This window comes from Pseudorasbora parva, chromosome 12, assembly GCF_024679245.1.
Source record: "Pseudorasbora parva isolate DD20220531a chromosome 12, ASM2467924v1, whole genome shotgun sequence".
Lineage (NCBI taxonomy): Eukaryota > Metazoa > Chordata > Actinopteri > Cypriniformes > Gobionidae > Pseudorasbora > Pseudorasbora parva.
Genome location: NC_090183.1, coordinates 1,770,591 through 1,792,500, shown reverse-complemented (window position 1 = coordinate 1,792,500; position 21,910 = coordinate 1,770,591). Strand labels below are relative to the sequence as shown.

The 21,910-nt window shown below is 40.1% G+C and overlaps 2 protein-coding genes across 2 annotated transcripts in view; one reads left to right on the top strand and one right to left on the bottom strand.

Moving 5' to 3' along the window:
• kif5ab (kinesin family member 5A, b) overlaps nucleotides 1-7,654 on the bottom strand; it is a 52,637-nt gene extending 44,983 nt beyond the window's left edge. Inside the window, exon 1 of the mRNA XM_067458725.1 lies at nucleotides 7,285-7,654. Coding sequence (XP_067314826.1) covers nucleotides 7,285-7,416 — 132 coding nt within the window. The 5' untranslated portion in view covers nucleotides 7,417-7,654. The remainder of the gene's footprint in view (nucleotides 1-7,284) is intronic.
• A 4,135-nt stretch (nucleotides 7,655-11,789) lies between these two features.
• dctn2 (dynactin 2 (p50)) overlaps nucleotides 11,790-21,910 on the top strand; it is a 39,793-nt gene continuing 29,672 nt past the window's right edge. Inside the window, exons 1-2 of the mRNA XM_067458720.1 lie at nucleotides 11,790-11,976; nucleotides 13,295-13,363. Of these exons, the coding sequence (XP_067314821.1) occupies nucleotides 11,941-11,976; nucleotides 13,295-13,363 (105 nt within the window). The 5' untranslated portion in view covers nucleotides 11,790-11,940. The remainder of the gene's footprint in view (nucleotides 11,977-13,294; nucleotides 13,364-21,910) is intronic.

Sequence of the window (21,910 nt, the reverse complement as noted above, 5' to 3'; positions counted from 1 at the left end):
TTATCCATCAATCCATCCATCTATCAATCCTTCCTTGCTTCCATCCATCTTTTTGGCTTTAGACTCTTCATATTGGAGCATTTGAGGTTTAATTAATTATTCAGTGAGGCATTTTCAAAAGGGAAAATAATTAAAAAGAGTTTAAAACAAAACAAATCTGGAATTTGGTCAGATGTTTTATTTACTGCACTGTGAAAAATTGTGAAAACATCTAAATTACTGCTTTTGTCCCAGTCAAAAAAAATTATTTAACCCACGCCATCGTTACTGTTCGTCTCAAGAGCTGAGTTTGAGATATGATAATGAGCGTTTGATTTTTGACCAATCACAGCAGAGCAGCTCTCAGAGAGGCGGGGTTTAGAGAGACAGAATCTTTGATTAAACCGTTTCAGACAATGAGAGAGATGAGCGGATGCTGCAGTGGATATTGTGAGGAAATTAAAGTGTTTTTGATCTTTTATGCCTGTAAAAATGGTTACCGAGATCATTCTCTGGGATGTGTTTTCATGAAAATCGAATGTAAAGAGTTTTATCTCTAAAAGCAGATTAGCTTATAACGCTTGTCTATGGGGCAAAGGGTAAGTGAAATTAAACCGCTAGTTAATACCACTAACAGCTCAAAATATCCTCACACTAACACGGCAGCATAATGAGGGTCCCTACATGCAAACCGCAGCATTGAGAACTTTGTAAGAGTACAAACAGTTTAATAAGAAGATACTTTATAAACACAGTACTTTACACGTATACAGACAGCAGCCATCTTGGAAAACAGTCTCAACGAGTCGAGGCACGAACGCTGTGCTAAGTGATGAACTGTGACTCAAATATCATATGGGACTCTTTCTTCCCTTGTAGTTAGTCAACCATATAACCACCCGTTTTAATAAACAGATATAATTCATGCATTTCCATTGTAAGACTGAAAAAACTAGTATATGCCGAAATGTCTGAATGAAGAACAAGGACTCTCTGAGAAAATAAAGGAAATTAACATCTGAACTGTCCCTCACACAGCACTGGAGACGCAAGTCTCACCTCAGTATCAGCTAATCTACATCTTTCCCTATATACCCCGTCTCCCCCAATTCCTTCCCTGTCTCATGCTGAGATCACCTGAAAATACACACAGAATCTCTATATTACAATGTCAATCCACACGATACAGTATTATATGTGTTTGATATCATTTGAAATGTTTCAGTGCGACTGGTACAAATATCTCAACTCCACAGAAGTTAACCAAAAGATAATCAATGTTTTAAGAGTTTAAAGATATCTTGTATTAGTTTGGTGGGTGTGGCTTTCAGCCATTTGGCCTCTCTTCTAATCAAGTCTATAGAACTTGATCAATGCAAATTCCTATTGTGATGGGTATGGATCTGGTTCTGGGTATTTAAGGAAATGTTGCAAAGAGCTCAGGGCTCGATACTGTACTCAGGTCAGCCCGTAATGCTGGACGTTTTAACCCATGCAGCATTATGTAACCTTGATAAGTCCGGTATACATCTCATTCTTTACTTTAGAGTATTTGATGTGAAGTATACCTTTGAATTGATTATGTAATTGGCTTTATACATTTACCTGATTATTAATAAATTGTTATACTTTGATCGATTCTGACTTGCTCTGGAATTATTCAGGTTATGAACGGACATAATTACAACAAAGGTTTAAACGGAATAATTAAATGTGTAGTTCAACTATTAAAGAATGACCAAATAACCAATTGGCATTCTAACCCAAATTCTAAATTATGATTAAATGGAGTCAGATTAACGAGGAATTGGAATAAAATCCCCTTTTCCCCGCTGAAAAGACGAACGCGCAGCGACCTTCACCCGCCGATCGTTAGCCTTCATTGGGACGATCTGGGCGGCCTTACACCATGTAATTAGATTTCACAAACTTAATTCCTATCGACCAGCTCACTTAGCACAGCGCTCGTGGCTCAACTCGTCGAGACTGTTTTCCAAGATGGCTGCCGTCTGTAAACGCGTAATGCACTGTCTTTATAAAGTATCTTCTTATTAAACTGTTTTACTCTTACAAAGTTCTCAATGCTGCGGTTTGCATCAGTGGCGGCTACTGGTCTGTCAGAGAGGGGAAGCTCATTTTCGGCCAGTTGTCTTATTTATTTAAAAGTAAATTCTGCCCTACGTTCCTTTTCAAGAAAATGGTCTTTTACCCTGTGAATGAATGAACGATCTAAAAAAAAATATTAAACTCTGTAAAACTGAAACAAGGAATGTGGTGTATAATTGTGTGAAATGTATGATGAAAATCAAGCAATTTCGCCAAGCAAATATCAAAGAAATAGGTTGCAGCAGTTTTTATTTCGACTGAACTTGAGAAATCCGCGATGGGACTGAGCGCGAATAGCTTCAGTGATTCCTTATAGTACAGAATCGCTGTCAGTCAAAAAGGAGATGCAGACCCTCCAATCATCACGCAGAAGCTTGGAGCCCGGGCCAGCCCACTCCCCATTCACTCCCAGAGACGCTGAGCGTCCGTGGGCGGGACATAATCGCAGCGTTTATCCAATGACCGTCTAGTTTCGAAGCGCTGAAAAAAACCGTTCAAAGCAGCCCCATTGAAGTCAACGGACGCTGGGCTTCAATAGGGAAATGCACTGTGACGCTGCGGGAATGTATGAGAAGGAAATCGAGTCAGCCGACCTGCTGTAACTGATTCTGAACGAACTCGTCTTTGAGATGAACGTTTTCTAACGCATTTTCAGTCAATACAGTGTTAATATAGTAGTACATATTTGACCATTGATTTTGTGACATTATAAGGGAAGCCGAGCTTCCCTTGCAGTCTTAAAGAAATCGCCACTGGTTTGCGTGTAGGGACCCTCATCATGCTGCCGTGTTAGTGTGAGGCTATTTTGAGCCTTGTTAGTGGTATTAACTAGCCATTTAATTTCACGTATTCTATGCCCCATAGACAAGCGTTATAAGCTAATCTGTGTTTAGAGAGAAAACTCTTTACATTCGATTTTCATGAAAACGCATCCCAGAGAACGATCTACTCGGTAACAATGTGTAAATTACTCCTAGGGTCATTTCTCACCGGAGTTGTCCTTTAAGGGTCCTACTTGATCTGGTTGTCTACCCAAAACACTTTTTGATGTTTTGACAGTGACAGTGAAAAACCAGGTTTTTTCTAACATCAGCGCGCACACACACATCTCTACCGTACGGCATCGATCCCTCCTGACCACAGGCCAGACAAACAAAACATGACACACTGTCTCTTTCAGGTCAGGCTTTTAAAGGCTGTGGACACAACCATAATCAAAGCCGACAGCCTCATTCCTCAGACTTCTGATGCATGTCAGGATGTGCCGGCGGAAAGCAAAAGTAATATAAACACAAATGACACTCGGGAGTTCAGCGGCGCTCATTTATCTCAATGCTTTACTAATGAAAAAACTGCCCGTCCTTGAAGACTTTAGTGTCTGTGTCAGCGCTCGGTCACGATATATTGGATGATTAATTAACTAAAGACTGAAATCAAGTTAATTTCTTTTACAAACACACACACACACACACACACACACACACACACACACACACACACACACACACACACACACACACACACACACACACACACACACACTTATACACAGCCACGTGCACAGGTAGGGCTCAACCTGTGCAGAGCACATGCCCTTTTTGCCCTTACACTGGTGTGGTGGTGTTTTTTTTCATCTTCTATAAATCAGTGCTATTGGTCACCCTTAACGTCTGTCTGTCTGTTTTACAAATATTTAGTCAATGAAAAGTATTAAAAAGAGCTTGTGACTCAATCTTGTTGGACCCACAAACTGTCAGTAAACCTCATAACTCTGCTTTTTTAAAATGTTAAAAAAGTGGAAATATAATCTCTAACGTGTGTTTAATAATGACATTTTTGTGGTAGGTGAACAAACATGCAGTTGCCCTTTTTCATTTTCACTACATGCTCCTCAAAAGGTCTGTGCACGGACCTACACACACACACACACACACACACACACAAACACACACACACACACACACACACACACAAACACACACACACACACACGCATTAGGTTTTTGTGACTAGTGGGGACTGTACAAACTGTACATTCTATCCCCCTACACTGCCCCTACCCATCACACACACACACACACACACACACACACACACACACACACACACACACACACACACACACACACACACACACACACACACACACACACACACACACACACACACTGCCCCTGTCCCTAAACCTATACCCATCACACACAAACACACACACACACACACACACACACACACTGCCCCTGTCCCTAAACCTACCCATCACAGGAAACATTCTGCTTTTTTACATTTTCACAAAAACATAATTTAGTATGTTTATGAATCCATTTACATTGCGAGGACGGCTGACTGCTGATCTCAGGTTTATATTTCATAGTGGGGACATTTGCTCCCCACAGTGTAATCTAAACAAGTACGTACACACTCACTCAAACACACATGTTTGTTTTTGTGAATTGTGGGGACATTCCATAGGCGTAATGTGTTTTATACTGTACAAACCGTATTGTCTATCCCCTTACACTGCCCCTACCCCTAAACCTACCCATCACAAGAAACATTCTGCATTTTTACTTTTTCAAAAAAACTCCTCCTGTGTGATTTATAAGCATTTTGAAAAGTGGGGACATGGGGTAATGTCCTGATATGTCACCATTTTCTGTAATACCTGTGTCATACACATGTTATTATACACATTTTTGTCCTGATATGTCACAAAAACAAGCACACACACACACACACACACACACACACACACACACACACACACTGGCACTATATGTATTGTTTGCCACACTATCTTTAATCAGAGCTTTAGATGCTGGTGTGTGTGTGTGCTGTTGCAGCTCCGGGAGCCGGTTAACGGTGTTCCTATATTTCTGCCTAGAAGATCAATGTGTGTGTGAGAGCGTTCTCTCCCAGAGGAGCTTCACTGTGCTTAACCTTCAGAGGATTTCAGCTACCCTCCTCTAGTTCTGGCCATTTTAGCACCAGTAATGATTCAATTTACAGTTTGGAGCCACTTAACTGATTTAGGTCTAGAATTAAAGCTAAGTCTAATGCTGCCTTCTCGTGCTATCGGGATTATCGTAAATACGAGTTTCTGAGGTAAAAATTGCACATGAACGCGCTCTTATGTCGTGTTTCCCACTGGGAAGTTCGGAAATAATTTTGATACCCAAGTTCCCGAGATGGGCGTGGCATAACCGTTAAAAATGGCGGATGGGAGACGCATTTCTGCTGTGGCAGGAGTTTTATTCAGGGTTTTTTTCAATAACAATTTCATTATCTTGTCTTGTCGTTAAATAAGTACATATTTACATAAATTAATAATCATTTGAAGCATATTGTGTATTTTAAACACATCGAAAATCGCTTGTAGTTGACCATCATCACAGAATAGTGAGCAAGCTGACTATCTAGAATAGATAGTGTGGTGAAAGTAGCCATACAAGATCATGTATGGCTGAAAACGATTACCATTTTAGGCTATTAAGAAGCCTTATCTTGTCTACATGATGCCTTTATTGTGAATGTGATTATAAACGATAGGCTTTCGTGTTGTGCTGCTGTGATTCTATGATATTCTAGAACCGGGAAATGACTGAAATGGTTATCGAGTCAAAATAACATTTTCCCAAGACGCACAAAAGTATGAACCTGGCGTCCTTTATTCTTTCAGAGAACAAGCACCTGAACACAACAAGCTCATAATCACGACTTCTGGAGTGGGAAGAAGGAAACTTCTGATTGCACGTGAAGGCATAAGTTCTGGTACAACAGGATTAATGATACGAGTTTAGCGTCGAGCTAAAGCCGGAGGTTTGCAGAAGCTGATCAAGACACTGCTGTAGATTTGTAGATAAACCTCGATAGTTACATCTTAATCCTCACTGGTGCAACTCACCCACATACAGTTTTCTGTCAAACCATGAGTCATAATTACAGCTCATAAAAACAACTTTATTTCAGAGCGTCTTTCCATCATGGCTCTTGCAGATGGATTTTATCAGCGGTGAAATGGGTGGATGTGTGTATATACACTGATCAGGTGTAACATTATGACCACCTTCCTAATATTGTGTTGGTCCTCCTTTTGCTGACCCGTCGAGGCGTGGACTCCACTCGACCCCTGAAGGTCTGCTGTGGTATCTGGCACCAAGATGTTAGCTGCAGATCCTTAAAGTCCTCTAGGTTGTGAGGTAGATCGGACTTGTTTGTTCGGCACATCCCACAGATGCTCGATTGGATTGAGATCTGGGGAATCTGGAGGCCGAGTCGACGCCTCAAACTGGTTGTTGTGCTCCTCAAACCATTCCTGAAGCATTTGTGCTTTGTGTCAGGAGCATTATCCTGCTGGAAGAGCCACAGCCCCCAGAATACCGTTTCCATCAAAGGCTGAACATGGTCTCAGCAATGCTTAGGTAGGTGGAGCGTGTCAAAGTAACATCCACATGGATGGAGGACCCAAGGTTTCCCAGCAGAACATTGGCCAAAGCATCACACATCACTATGCCGCCCCATACGCCTCAAACTGAGCTGCTCTGTGTATTCTGACAGCTTTCTATCAGAACCAGCATTAACTTCTGGAGCAGTTTGAGCTCCAGTAGCTCGTCTGTTTGATCGGACCCCACGGGCCAGCCTTCGCTCCCCACGTGCATCAATGAGCCTTGGCCGCCCATGACCCTGTGGCCGGTTCTCCACTGGTCCTTCCTTGGAGCACTTTTGATAGATACTGACCACTGCAGACCGGGAACAGCCCACAAGAGCTGCAGTTCTGGAGATGCTCTGACCCAGTCGTCTAGCCGTCACAATCTGGCCAAACTCGCTCAAATCCTTACGCTTGCCCATTTCTCCTGCTTCACACACATCAACTCTGAGGACTAAATGTTCACTTGCTGCCTAATATATCCCACCCACTAACAGGAGCCGTGATCAAGAGATCATCAGTGATATTCACTTCACTTTATAGTTGTTTAGGTATATTATAAATGCATGCATAAATATGAGCAAACGACACAGATCTGAATGAACCAGATGCACTAGCCAGCATTTCATTAAAAATTAACATCACCATCTGAGGAGTGTGAAAATTAAACTTTGAAAATGAATCTGGACTGTGCTCCATCTGCGTCAATGCTCTGATAAACAACCTGCTATTTATAAAATCTGCAGTCAAGAGGAGAACTTGCACGAACTTACCCCAATGATGACCGTGTCGTCTCCTTGAAATGTGGGGATGTATTTGTCCCCTCGGATGATTTCGGACTGATTGAGGGGTCTGAAGCGACACAACACCCTGATATTGCATTCTGCGCTGCTATTATCAGCCATTCTGATGCTGCACTAAAGCCTCCTACGGATGCAGGGATGCTCTGCTTCTTCAGATCTAATGCACACACTCCTCTGTAGATCAATAGCTGGATCAATAATCCGATGGATGAGTGGGTGCGCGCGCAGTGAACGAGCTGCTCTGTCGCAGATGCGCATCAAAACAAACAGAACCTGTCGATGAAGCTTCAGACCCGAGTGTGAATCTCTCTCTCTCTCTCTCTCTCTCTCTCTCTCTCTCTCTCTCTCTCTCTCTCGAGGATGTGTTGTGTGAGTGTAATAAGTGCTGCAGATGTGATGCTGCAGGGATACGGAGACACACGCGCGTGGCACCGCGCCTCTCTGATTGGTCAGTATTTGACAGGGGGCGGGGCATGTGCTGTCAACACATTTTAGCCCAAAACTACTTTCAGAGAGAGCACAAAGAAGACTAATAAAGACTTATTTAGAAACAATTTAGAAACCCTGATATATATATATATATATATATATATATATATATATATATATATATATATATATATATATATATATATATATATATATATAATATATATATATATATATAATTTACACCTTTTTTGCAAAAAGACAATATATATAATTCCATAAATAAATACTTAACACACATATATATACAATATACAATAATGCAATAAAATTAATAAAATATAGGCCTAATTAAATAAATACTTTCAAATAATAAATCTTTTACAATAATTATTTTCATTTAATGGTCCTGAAATGAGACTTTATTGGTGTTTTGCACACACACACACACACACACACACACACACACACACACACACACACACACACACACACACACACACACACACACACACACACACACACACACACACACACACACACACACACACACACACACACACACACACACACACACACACACACACACACACACACACATATACAGTACAGGCCAAAAGTTTGGACACATTACTATTTGTAATGTTTTTGAAAGAAGTTTCTTCTGCTCATCAAGCCTGCATTTATTTGATCAAAAATACAGAAAAAATAATAATATTGTGATATATTATTATAATTTAAAATAATTGTTTTTCAATTTATTATACTTTAAAGGATCATTTATTTCTGTGATGCAAAGCTGAATTTTCAGGATCATTCCTCCAGTCTTCAGTGATCATGATCCTTCAGAAATCATTCTCAGATGAGGATTCATTTTCAAAGTTGGAAACAGTTTTGCTGCTTAATATTTTTTCATAACCTGTAATACTTCTTTATAATACTTTGATAAATAAAAAGTAAATTAAAAAAATGAAATATGTATACAAAAAAAGCAAATGTTTTAGAAATCAGTCATTTGGGGTCAGTCATTTTTTTTCTTTCTTTTTTTGAAATAAATCAAAAAATTTATTCAGCAAGGATGTATTAAATTGATAAAAAATTATAGTAAAGGAGATTTAAATTATTTGAAAATATGTTTGCATTATATGCATAAAATGCAGTTCTTTTGAACCTTTTATTCCTCAGCTTTATTAATCAGCAGAACTGTTTCCAACACTCCTAATGAATCCTCATCTGAGAATGATTTCTGAAGGATCATGATCACTGAAGACTGGACGAACCATCCTGAACATTCAGCTCTGATCACAGAAATACATCATCATTTAAAGTAGAATAAATTGAAAACCAAATATTTTAAGTTGTAATAATATATCACAATATTAAAAATATTGTGTATTTTTGATCAAATAAATGCAGGCTTGATGAGCAGAAGAAACTTCTTTCAAAAACATTACAAATAGTAATGTGTCCAAACTTTTGGCCTATATATATATTCCAGAAATAAATATAACATGATAATAAATAATAAATTAAATAATAAATATTACAACCATCATCACTCAATGGTTGTTTGTCTAAGTGGTGTCTGCAGAATAACATAGGGTTCAATCAGAAAATCTCTTGGGGCAGATCTGACCTGTTCATCTCGCGCTGATCACCGGTGATCGGTTCTGCGCAGATTTTGCTCATCTCAAACAAGCCTAATATCACATAAAGACTCCCACACCTAGATATTATCACATAGAGACTGTTCCTCAAATTAGTAAATACAAAAAACCCTTAAACCCATTTAAGGGTAAAAATATAATATATGTTCAACAAATAAAAAACATCATTCAAATGAATCGCTCAATCCTCTCCCTTAAAATCACTTATTGTTAACTTACTGCGCCCAAGTAGCAGTGCTTTGCCATAATATAGTCCCAAGTCAATATCTGCCTAGGAAATCGCCTAGCCTTAATCTGCATCAATATTTGTACTCGTTGTGAATACACAGACCACAAGAAGTAATTAGGAGGTTTTTTTTTGTTTTTGATCACTTTTACTCGGGACATGCTATCTGGCAACATAGGATTCCATTTATTATGCTAAGCTAAGCTAGTGACGACCCTCCCAAACTAAAACAAAGCATGCACTGAGACAAAAATGCATTCGCCCACATATCTAAATCTAGGAAAAAAAGTTGAATAAGCCCAGTTTCTAAAAACAGTGGAGTGTTGCTTTAAATGAGTCCACCCCTCAAGATTATTGTTATAAACACGAGCAGCGTCTAAAGGTAAAGGGGGAGGTGTTGCTGTAATTTATAATAATATATTCAGTATTACTCAGAAGTCTAGATCTCAAATATAATTATTTTGAAGTTTGGTTGCTTTATGTAACGCTGTGTAGTGTAAAGGATAAATCCCGTTTGACATTTGTGTTGGCTACTGTATACAGACCACTAGGGCACAATACAGACTTTATCAAAGAATTTGCTGGTTTTCTATCAGAGTTAGTACTGGCTGCAGATAAAGTACTAATTGTTGGTGATTTTAATGTCCATGTAGAAAATGTAAAAGACACATTGGGATTGGCTCTACTGGAGATAGGCAACACGTCAGGACCAACTCATTGTCGTAATCATACTTTAGACCTAATAATGTCACATGGAATAAAAGTTGATGCCATTGTAATTCTGCAGCAGAGTGATGACATATCAGATCATTATCTAGTATTGTGTATATTTAATTTAGCAAAGGCTACAAAGCCGTCCCCTCGTTTCAAATATGGCAGGACTATCACCACTGCCACTAAGGATTTTTTTTTGTAAATAATCTTCCTGGGGACCCACGCTATAAATGAAGGTGACTTGGTGACAATAAAACATTTTCTAATTTTTTAGTCTATTATATTTATTATGGTTTTCAGACAACAAAAACAGACAATTACAGACAACATGACCCTTCATTTAACACAAATCTGTGCAATATGAGAAAAAGAAAGAAACAAAAAAGAGGAGACAATATACATAGCAAACCTGTGCTACAAGTATAAATCAATTGCAGAAAGTGATTATTACAGATTTTAAAAGAGTAAATAAATAATTAGTCCTTCTGACGTGACAAAAAAGTAAAAACTGGTTCCCACATTTGGTCAAATTTTGCTGCTTTCCTGGAAATCGAGTATCTTATTCTTTCCAGATGTAATGTTGAAGTTAGTCCGGCTAACCAGTCAGAAATGAGAGGGCTAGTGTTTTTCTTCCAGAAAAGCAAGATAACTTTCTTAGCTCTAATCATACCATATTGAACAGGTAACCGTACCTTTGGACTTAGAGACTCCAGTGAGTCTGACCAACCAAGAATTGCTATCATTGGGTCAGGAAGCAAAACACAGTTATAGACCATAGCAAAAAACTGGAACATTTCTAGCCAAAAACTCTGAATTTGTGCACAACCCCAAAAAAGATGTGCCAGGGTACCCTCGGCAGCCTTACTTATCACATATAGAGGAGACCGAAGAATAGAATTTGCTAAGCTTTGTTTTAGAATAGTGAAGTCTGTGTAATACCTTGTACTGAATAAGTTGATGTCTTGAATTTATAGAACAAGAGTAAACAGATAAAAGACATTTGTCCCAATCAGTCTCAGAAACCTGAATCCCTAAGTCTTCTTCCCAAGCATTTTTTTAGATGAAGGGAAGAAAAGTCTGCATTATCTTTAAAAGCTTCAAATTTTTTACAATACTATTTACTATATATATATATATGCTCCTACATTAGATAGTTTTATAAAGCTGTTAAAAACTCATCTTTTTAAAATTGTCTAATTTTAAAATTTTAAGTGTATATTGTGTTGTACTGTAATGGTTATTTTTATAATTAATTTGTACTTCATTATTTTTTTTTTTTTTTTGTGTTTTATTTTTTCTTTGGGTAGTAGAAAAGCGCATTATAAATAAAACTTATAATTATTATTATTTTATTTTTTCAATGCCAAGAACTTGGAGCTTTATCCTCTAAGTCTCGCGATACTGCGCGAGGTTTTCACGGTCTATGGTGTGACATCATAGCTGTCATTGTGGCCTGCGTGTGTGTGTGTGTGTGAGCTCGCGCGTCATCATCGGTCTCTTTCAGCCGTTTATTTCTCCTTTCAAACAGCAGTAAAGAAACACTAACCGCATATAAATTCACATTAAACTGCGTTTCCAAAAGCTACTGCAATGGCCGACCCGAAGTATGCCAACCTGCCCGGCATCGTAAGTGATTAATTCAGTTTATAATCAACAATAACAGTGCGGCGTATTAGCATTAGCCGAGGCTAGCGGTCTGAGGCGATTCAAAGCGAAACATTCAATATATAAATTCACATTTACAGACTAATTAAGTGTCCCAAGTAAATTTAAGACGCACAAATAATGGAGTTATTTGACATTCTTGAATTTTTAGGTTGTTTAAGGTATGTTAGCTCATGTTTGTGACTGACGCTGTTAAACATAACAGGCAGAACTTATAAATATCGCTTAAATTACTTTTTTTCCCCAGCTCTGTTGCTTGTGTGTTGTGTAAAGGGGCTGTTACACACCTTTATTTCGCTGGTAGGATTGTAAGAAATATATGTTTGTTAAGGGCGTTGGCTAGATGTTAGATTGGTGTGTTATAATGTCAATATTTTAATATCATGTTATTGCAGTCGTTTATTATGTTTATGTCAGTCTGTGTTGTTTACATGACCACCATAGACTTACAGTGTTGCTCAATTAAGATGGATTTTAATGGCAGGTTTTAAAATCACATCCATATTCCGTTTTTTCCTGACACTTCCTGGCGTATTAAATGTGTGTGTGTATGTACCTGTAAAAAGTTTGGCAAAATTACTTTTTTAGTGTTTCTGAAAGAATCTCTTTCAGAAACGTGTGTGTGTGTATATATATATATTATGCCAAACTTTTGAATGGTACACACACACACACACACACACACACACACATTTAATACGCCAGGAACTGTGTGTGTGTGTGAGTACCATTCAAAAGTTTGGAATTATATATATATATATATATATACACACACACACACTGCCCCTAAACCTACCCATCACATTATGCATTTTTATGCAACACATTTGTTTTTGTGAAATGTGGGGACATTCCATAGGCGTAATGGTTTTTATACTGTATTTTCTATCCCCCTAGCCTGCCCCTGCCCCTAAACCTACCCAACACACACACACACACACACACACACACACACACACACACACACACACACACACACACACACTGCCCCTAAACCTACCTATCACAGGAAACATTCTGCATTTTTACTTTCTCAAAAAAATCTTATTCTGTATGATTTATAAGCATTTTGAAATTCACCCTCTCCTTGCAATACATGTCTTACCCATGTCATTATACACATTTGTGTCCTGATATTTCACAAAAACAAGCACACACACACACACACACACACACACACACACACACACACACACACGGGAATGTATGTCTGATGTGCCTTTGACATTATATTACTGAAAAAGTGACATCATCATTAAATGTCATCATTTCCTCACAGGCCTCCAACGAGCCTGACGTCTATGAGACGAGTGATCTGCCTGAGGATGACCAGGCGCAGTTTGAGTCGGTGAGTATCTTTGTGTGTGTTTGTTTGTGTGTGTGTGTGTGTGTGTGTGTGTGTGTGTGTTGAGCTCTTCTGTGTGCAGTGACTCACATTTGAGCTAATGATACTTTCCCTCCCCATTCACTAACCCACCATCACTGTTTGACCCGCTCCGGATGCTAGTTTGTGCAAGTAAGCCGATCATGTTTCTCTAAAGCAGAAACCGCATGGGTTGAAATCTTCCTGACTTTCGCCTGTTTTCTAATCAGGGACAGTCGCACAAGTAGAATTGTTTTTATTTTTTCATTGATCTTATTTTATGTAAGAACAGGTTTTTGTATAACTAGTTTTACCTGTGTGTGTGTGTGTGTGTGTGTGTGTGGTGGGCTTATAACATCATGATAAAGGAGGTTGTAACCTGTTAGACATCGTTATTAGATTATAATGAATAATTAGCGCTAATGCTAACTTCCTTAGAGAGGGTGTGGAGTGATGTTTAGCTGTTTAACAGTGTGTTTTAAGGAACCGGTGGTGAATTTGACAGTTTGATAGAAGTTGTGTGTGTGTTTCACTAACTTCCTTCTAGGGCTGCCCAATTTGTGAGAAAAAAAAGCAAATTTGCAAAAAAAATTTAAAAGTTTTTTAAATTATTTTATAATGCAATTCAAAAAAGTTTGTTGTGCTTACTTTAAAAGGCTGCACAATTTGGCCAGAAATGATTTTATATATCAATATCAGGGCTCGACATTAACGCTTGTCCGGGACAAGTGGATTTTTTGAAGGGGCAAGTGAAAGTGAATTTTACTTGCCTGGCGGACAAGCGGATTAAAACGCCAAAAACAAAAAATAACCTGCGAATCACCAAAATGCAAGAATGATATGCATTCATTAGTGTAAGTGAGAACGATAGTGGATGATAGTAATGAACTGATGGTGGCGCTGTTGACGCTCACGCCATCTCGAGGAGAAAAAAAAAACACATGAGCGCCGCTCACACTGAGAAACTGCGCTAAACATTCAAAATGTGAACCAAGAGTGTGTTTTCCTGAATACCATCACGACTGAAAATGACACTTTCATATGACAGCTCCATAAACAAAGAATTATAAGTCACTTACATTTTAGATGCAATATTGACTGTTTTTGTTCTGTTTCAGCAGCGAAAATAGATCAGAACCATAACGCGTCACACAGCAACTGTGTGTGTGTAACTGAACGATTCAGTGTGTGAACCTTTTCATTAACGGGCTCATTCTTGAATTAATCAGCCGTTTGAAGGAATCGTTTGGATTAATTGACTCAATAGCCCCTTTCACACTGCGATTCCGGCAAATGCACGGATATTGTGACCCGGCATTTGTTCCCGGGACGCTAGATTTGGTCCATTCACACTGCCAGCGAAATACCGTAATATGTGCGCTTTCACACACAACCCGTAACGGTCCCGGGTCGAGTTGACACGTGACATCCGGATGTGACGTATAACGGCGAGCGATCTCCGCTTCAGCGCGGATAGTAAAGAGCTCCGTGGTCTCGACTTGTGTCCAGTTTGTGCACATTTCTGCTTGTTTAATTTGAGTTTCTTTTGTATACGAACACACTCTGCGTTTAAAACACCGACGAGCTCTTCTGGCACTGCAGGGTTGTGTTATTGAAAAAACAAGCTCTAGGAGTCGCACGATAACTACGTACACGTTGCGGCATTAGTTTCGGCTTTTGTTCACACAGCGCTCGTCCCGGGTCGAATACCTCAATGTTACTAGGTCACCGACCTGGGTCGAATTCGGTAATCAATGCCGGGACGTGGTTGCTTTCACACAGAAGGCGACCCGGCAATGTTCCGGGAATATTGCGGGTCCGACGTGCAGTGTGAAAGGGGCTAAAGACTCACTCATTAAGACTCACCTGCTGCCATCTACTGGTGGTTTAGTTTCATGTTTAAACGTACTTTCCAACATTTCTTATTTGTACGGAAGCCCTGAACGGCCATGGATAATATTTTTTTTTTCTGTCTTATGTCGTGATCACGAGTTAATTTTCTCGTGATCTCGAGATAACAAAAGTTGTTTTCTCGTGATCACGAGTTTCATTCTGAAATACTGCACAGCACCCAGAGTCTACGGTTGCTGTAGCAACGAACACAACTTTCACGGTCATCTGATCAATGGATAATAAACCGTGCGCTGGATCTTTCAGCAAAATCTTTGCTTCACTTAATAAACATTTTATTTGTGTAATTAAAATGTTTAAATGATCAAAAGAGAAGGATCCTTCAGAAGGATGGCAGATTATTCTGTTCTATTCTAAAAATCGTTTAGTTTCGATTCAGCCAATTTTATTTTCCTCATTCGTTTGAAATAACATTACATAATTTGTTTGTTATTAGTATCCTTCCTTCTAGCCTTTATTCCATTAAAAAGCGGTGCAGTAGCCTACTCCATATTTCTAAAAACAAACAAACGTTTAATCCAGTTAATACAGTCTCGTACAAAATACAATCGTTTTAATTGCACATTATCACTGATTTAAATTAGGCTGCTATGCATCTTTACATGGGCTATACATCACATCTAGGCGATACATTGAGTGACACAATGTGGCAAACTAACGGTTATTTAGGCTGCTGATTAAAATGGCATTTTAATGCACAAAAAGGTGCAAATAGAATAGTGAAATCAAAATGAGTTTAACAGTAAGTTTAGTAACGCACCAAACGCTATTATAGCAAACTAATCACATTAGACCATTCAGTTATATTAATGCCTAATGCACACAGTACTGCACAAATTATAGTGATCACGAAAGGTCTTCAACGCGTTCAATCTGGACCAGTACAGCACAAGGTGGATAGGCTATACCGCACCCCATCAGTTAATTGGTTCTATACTGCCACCTCGTGGCGCAGTTGTGTAACTTAGAAAATATGAACTCGTGATCACGACAAAACAACTTTTATCTTGAGATCACAAGATAATTAACTCGTGATCACGACATAACAAGACAGAAAAAAAATATTATCCATGGCCGTTCAGGGCTTCCGTATATTTGTTAGAAAAGACATATTTCTAAAATACTTGTTGGACAATAAGTGCCATATGTGGAATTATAAACCTACAAGTAAGTATATTTTTATGCAAGTGACATTACGGGGTAATATATATAAAAAAATGCTAATATGCTTTTGTTTTTATTTTCATTTTTTTTTCATTTTTAGTTTAGTGAGTTTAAATACAAAATTGTTAATTTTGTTTTTAGATTTTAAACCCCCAATTTGCTCATATATCGTATAGCCTACATTGCATTCACTGTATTTGTTTATAGCCTTCAATATCAACATTGTTTTTAGAACATCACTGGGCAGGATGTGAAATACAATTATTATTAAATTTAAAAAAAAAAATGGTATAACCAAATAGAAAAACTTTGAAAATACTGGGATATATACCACATATCGCCATTCAACCCAAAAATACAGAGATATGATTTTCTGGCCATATCGCCCAGCCCTATGCACGTGTTTAAATGAACACAGTGCTGCGCTTCACTCTGAAACACGCAGCGCATGTATTAAGTTTATTTTGATGAATTGTGCCGCCCTTCTTCCTGCAGTCTTTCCTGTGGGCTCCGTATGTGTGTAACTCTGGATTCTGCATTGATTCTCTCATCTCTCCTATTCCTGACTAACATCTGCTCTTTCCCCAGAGCAACACAACTAAAGTATGTCATGACTCATGAGTTTAGGTCCTTTCACACTGAACGCTGATTTTGACGCGCGAATAATTAGCGCGATGGTTTTATTTTTTGATCAGCTGTTTGTGTAATGAGAGCTTCCACACCAAACGCAAATGTGCTGGGATGAAAAAACAACATTTATTTTTTCCGTTTGGATGTCGATTTTTTTATTTTTTTTTACTCTAGCTGTGACAGAAATGACTTCAACCAATCACATACAAGGAAACAAAGGTGACAATGTGCAGCTGATGTCACGAGCTATTTAATCAACATTAACCTCTTTTTAGATTACAGCTGTAGTTCTAGTTAAAGCTGTGCAGCAGTGTTTGCCCACTGAAGGCTACAGCAATAACTTAACCTTTTGATGTGTAATGTTTTTTTTTTCTTCTAAAGTTTGTGTCCGCGACTATATAAAGTGAATGTGTTGCCCTCAGTACGTCTGTGGCACTGAAATGTTTACATTTTGACTCAACTGGAAACGTCTGCTCCGGATCGATTGTTTCCTGAAGTGTGTGTTAGTCTCATCAGATGCGCTGCTAACATTACTATCTCTGGAGGAGCTCCTCAAATTGTCCCACGGACGTTAGAAAGTAAGTGCAGAACCGGCCATGATAAAGTTTTTGCTCCTGAGCACGATTAGCAGACTCACCTTCAGACTCTGCTCTTGAAGACTGGTGCACCCAAAACGTTCTTCTCGGACTTATAAATAAAATGAAAAGCTTGTCTTCACTAAATTATAGGGATGCACGATATTATCAGCACAACATCGGAATCGGACGATAAACCCTTAAAATATAAAAATCGGCATCGACCGATATGAAATAATTATGCCCATTTGCGTTGCCGATATGATCACGTGATATGCGCCTGCAATAACTCACGTTTGCAAGGAGTGCTATAACGATAAGACCATGTCAGCAGTGAGGTCATTCTTCAAATGAAAACAAGCAAATGCATTGTATGGTGATTGGTGATATTGACAGTTTTTAATTGCTGCCTTGAATTTGTGAATGCACGTACAGAAAAACGTGACTCAACAGCAGAGTTGCCAGGTTTTCACAAAAAAACAAGCCCATCACAAGCCCAAAACTAGCCATTAACAAGCCCAAAACGAGCCCAAAACTAGACCATAACAAGCCCAAAACGAGCCCAAAACTAGACCATACCAAGCCCCAAAACTAGCCCATAACAAGCCCCAAAACTAGCCCATTACAAGCCCAAAACTAGCCCATAACAAGCCCCAAAACTAGCCCATTACAAGCCCAAAACTAGCCCATTACAAGCCCAAAACTAGCCCATAACAAGCCTCAAAACTAGCCCATTACAAGCCCCAAAACTAGCCCATTACAAGCCCAAAACTAGCCCATAACAAGCCCCATAACAAGCCCAAAACTAGACCATTACAAGCCCAAAACTAGCCCATAACAAGCCCCAAAACTAGCCCATTACAAGCCCAAAACTAGCCCATAACAAACCCATAACAAGCCCCAAAACGAGCCCAAAACTAGACCATAACAAGCCCCAAAACTAGACCATAACAAGCCCCAAAACTAGCCCATAACAAGCCCAAAACTAGCCCATAACAAGCCCTAAAACGAGCCCAAAACTAGACCATAACAAGCCCCAAAACTAGCCCATTACAAGCCCAAAACTAGCCCATAACAAGCCCCAAAACTAGCCTATAACAAGCCCCGAAACTAGCCCATAACAAGCCCCGAAACTAGCCCATTCAATCCCAAAACTAGCCCATAACAAGCCCCAAAACTAGCCCATAACAAGCCCATAACAAGCCCCAAAACTAGCCCATAACGAGCCCCAAAACTAGCCCATTACAAGTCCAAAACTAGCCCATAACGAGCCCATAACGAGCCCATAACAAGCCCCAAAACTAGCCCATTACAAGCCCAAAACTAGTCCATTACGAGCCCAAAACGAGCCCATAAAAAGCCCCCAAAAATAGCCCATTACTAGCCCATACCAAGCCCAAACCTAGACCATAACGAGCCCATAAAAAGCCCCAAAAATAGCCCATTACTAGCCCATAACAAGCCCCAAAACTAGCCCATAACAAGCCCAAAACTATACCATAACAAGCACCAAAACTAGCCCATTACAAGCCCAAAACTAGCCCATAACAAGCCCATAACAAGCCCAAAACGAGCCCAAAACTAGACCATAACAAGCCCAAAACTAGACCATAACAAGCCCAAAACTAGCCCATAACAAGCCCATAACAAGCCCAAAACGAGCCCAAAACTAGACCATAACAAGCCCCAAAACTAGCCCATTACAAGCCCAAAACGAGCCCAAAACTAGACCATTACAAGCCCAAAACTAGCCCATAACAAGCCCCAAAACTAGCCCATACCAAGCCCAAACCTAGACCATAACGAGCCCATAAAAAGCCCCAAAAATAGCCCATTACTAGCCCATAACAAGCCCCAAAACTAGCCCATAACAAGCCCAAAACTATACCATAACAAGCCCCAAAACTAGCCCATAACAAGGCCAAAACGAGCCCAAAAATAGACCATAACAAGCCCAAAAATAGACCATAACAAGCCCAAAACTAGACCATAACAAGCCCCAAAACTAGCCCATTACAAGCCCAAAACTAGCCCATAACAAGCCCAAAACGAGCCCAAAACTAGACCATAACAAGCCCAAAACTAGACCATAACAAGCCCAAAACTAGACCATAACAAGCCCCAAAACGAGCCCAAAACTAGACCATAACAAGCCCCAAAACTAGCCCATTACAAGCCCAAAACGAGCCCAAAACTAGACCATAACAAGCCCCAAAACTAGCCCATTACAAGCCCAAAACTAGCCCATAACAAGCCCCAAAACTAGCCCATAACAAGCCCAAAACTAGCCCATAACAAGCCCCAAAACTAGCCCATAACAAGCCCCAAAACTAGCCCATAACAAGCCCCAAAACTAGCCCATAACAAGCCCCAAAACTAGCCCATAACAAGCCCCAAAACTAGCCCATAAAAAGCCCCAAAACTAGCCCATAACAAGCCCCAAAACTAGCCCATTCAAGCCCCAAAACTAGCCCATAACAAGCCCCAAAACTAGCCCATTTCAAGCCCCAAAACTAGCCCATAACAAGCCCCAAAACTAGCCCATTACAAGCCCCAAAACGAGCCCAAAACTAGCCCATAACAAGCCCCAAAACTAGCCCATAACAAGCCCCAAAACTAGCCCATAACAAGCCCCATAACAAGCCCAAAACTAGACCATAACAAGCCCCAAAACTAGCCCATTACAAGCCCAAAACTAGCCCATAACAAGCCCCAAAACTAGCCCATTCAAGCCCATAAAAAGCCCCAAAACTAGCCCATTACAAGCCCCAAAACGAGCCCAAAACTAGCCCCAAAACGAGCCCAAAACTAGCCCATAACAAGCCCCAAAACTAGACCATAACAAGCCCCAAAACTAGCCCATAACAAGCCCCAAAACTAGCCCATTCAAGCCCCAAAACTAGCCCATTACAAGCCCCAAAACTAGCCCATTACAAGCCCCAAAACTAGCCCATAACAAGCCCCAAAACTAGCCCATAACAAGCCCCAAAACGAGCCCAAAACTAGCCCATAACAAGCCCCAAAACTAGACCATAACAAGCCCCAAAACTAGACCATAACAAGCCCCAAAACTAGCCCATAACAAGCCCAAAACTAGACCATAACAAGCCCCAAAACTAGCCCATTACAAGCCCCAAAACTAGCCCATAACAAGCCCCAAAACTAGCCCATAACAAGCCCCAAAACTAGCCCATAACAAGCCCCAAAACTAGCCCATAACAAGCCCCAAAACTAGCCCATAACAAGCCCCAAAACTAGCCCATAACAAGCCCCAAAACGAGCCCATAACAAGCCCCAAAACTAGCCCATTCAAGCCCCAAAACTAGCCCATTCAAGCCCCAAAACTAGCCCATAACAAGCCCCAAAACTAGCCCATTCAAGCCCCAAAACGAGCCTCAAAACGAGCCCATAACGAGCCCCAAAACGAGCCCATAACGAGCCCCAAAACGAGCCCATAACGAGCCCCAAAACGAGCCCATAACGAGCCCCAAAACTAGCCCATAACAAGCCCCAAAACTAGCCCAAAACTAGCCCATAACAAGCCCCAAAACTAGCCCATAACAAGCCCCAAAACTAGCCCATAACAAGCCCCAAAACTAGCCCAAAACTAGCCCATTCAAGCCCCAAAACTAGCCCGTAACAAGCCCCAAAACTCGCCCATATCAAGCCCCAAAACTAGCCCATTCAAGCCCTAAAACTAGCCCATAACAAGCCCCAAAACGAGCCCCAAAACTAGCCCATAACAAGCCCCAAAACTAGCCCAAAACTAGCCCATAACAAGCCCCAAAACGAGCCCATAACAAGCCCCAAAACGAGCCCAAAACTAGCCCATAACAAGCCCCAAAACTAGCCCATAACAAGCCCCAAAACTAGCCCATAACAAGCCCAAAACTAGCCCATAACAAGCCTCAAAACTAGCCCATTACAAGCCCAAAACTAGCCCATAACAAGCCCTAAAACTAGCCCATAACAAGCCCCAAAACTAGCCCATAACAAGCCCAAAACTAGCCCATTACAAGCCCAAAACTAGCCCATAACAAGCCCAAAACTAGCCCATAACAAGCCCAAAACTAGCCCATAACAAGCCCAAAACTAGCCCATAACAAGCCCAAAACTAGCCCATAACAAGCCCAAAACTAGCCCATAACAAGCCCAAAACTAGCCCATAACAAGCCCAAAACTAGCCCATAACAAGCCCCAAAACTAGCCCATAACAAGCCCAAAACTAGCCCATAACAAGCCTCAAAACTAG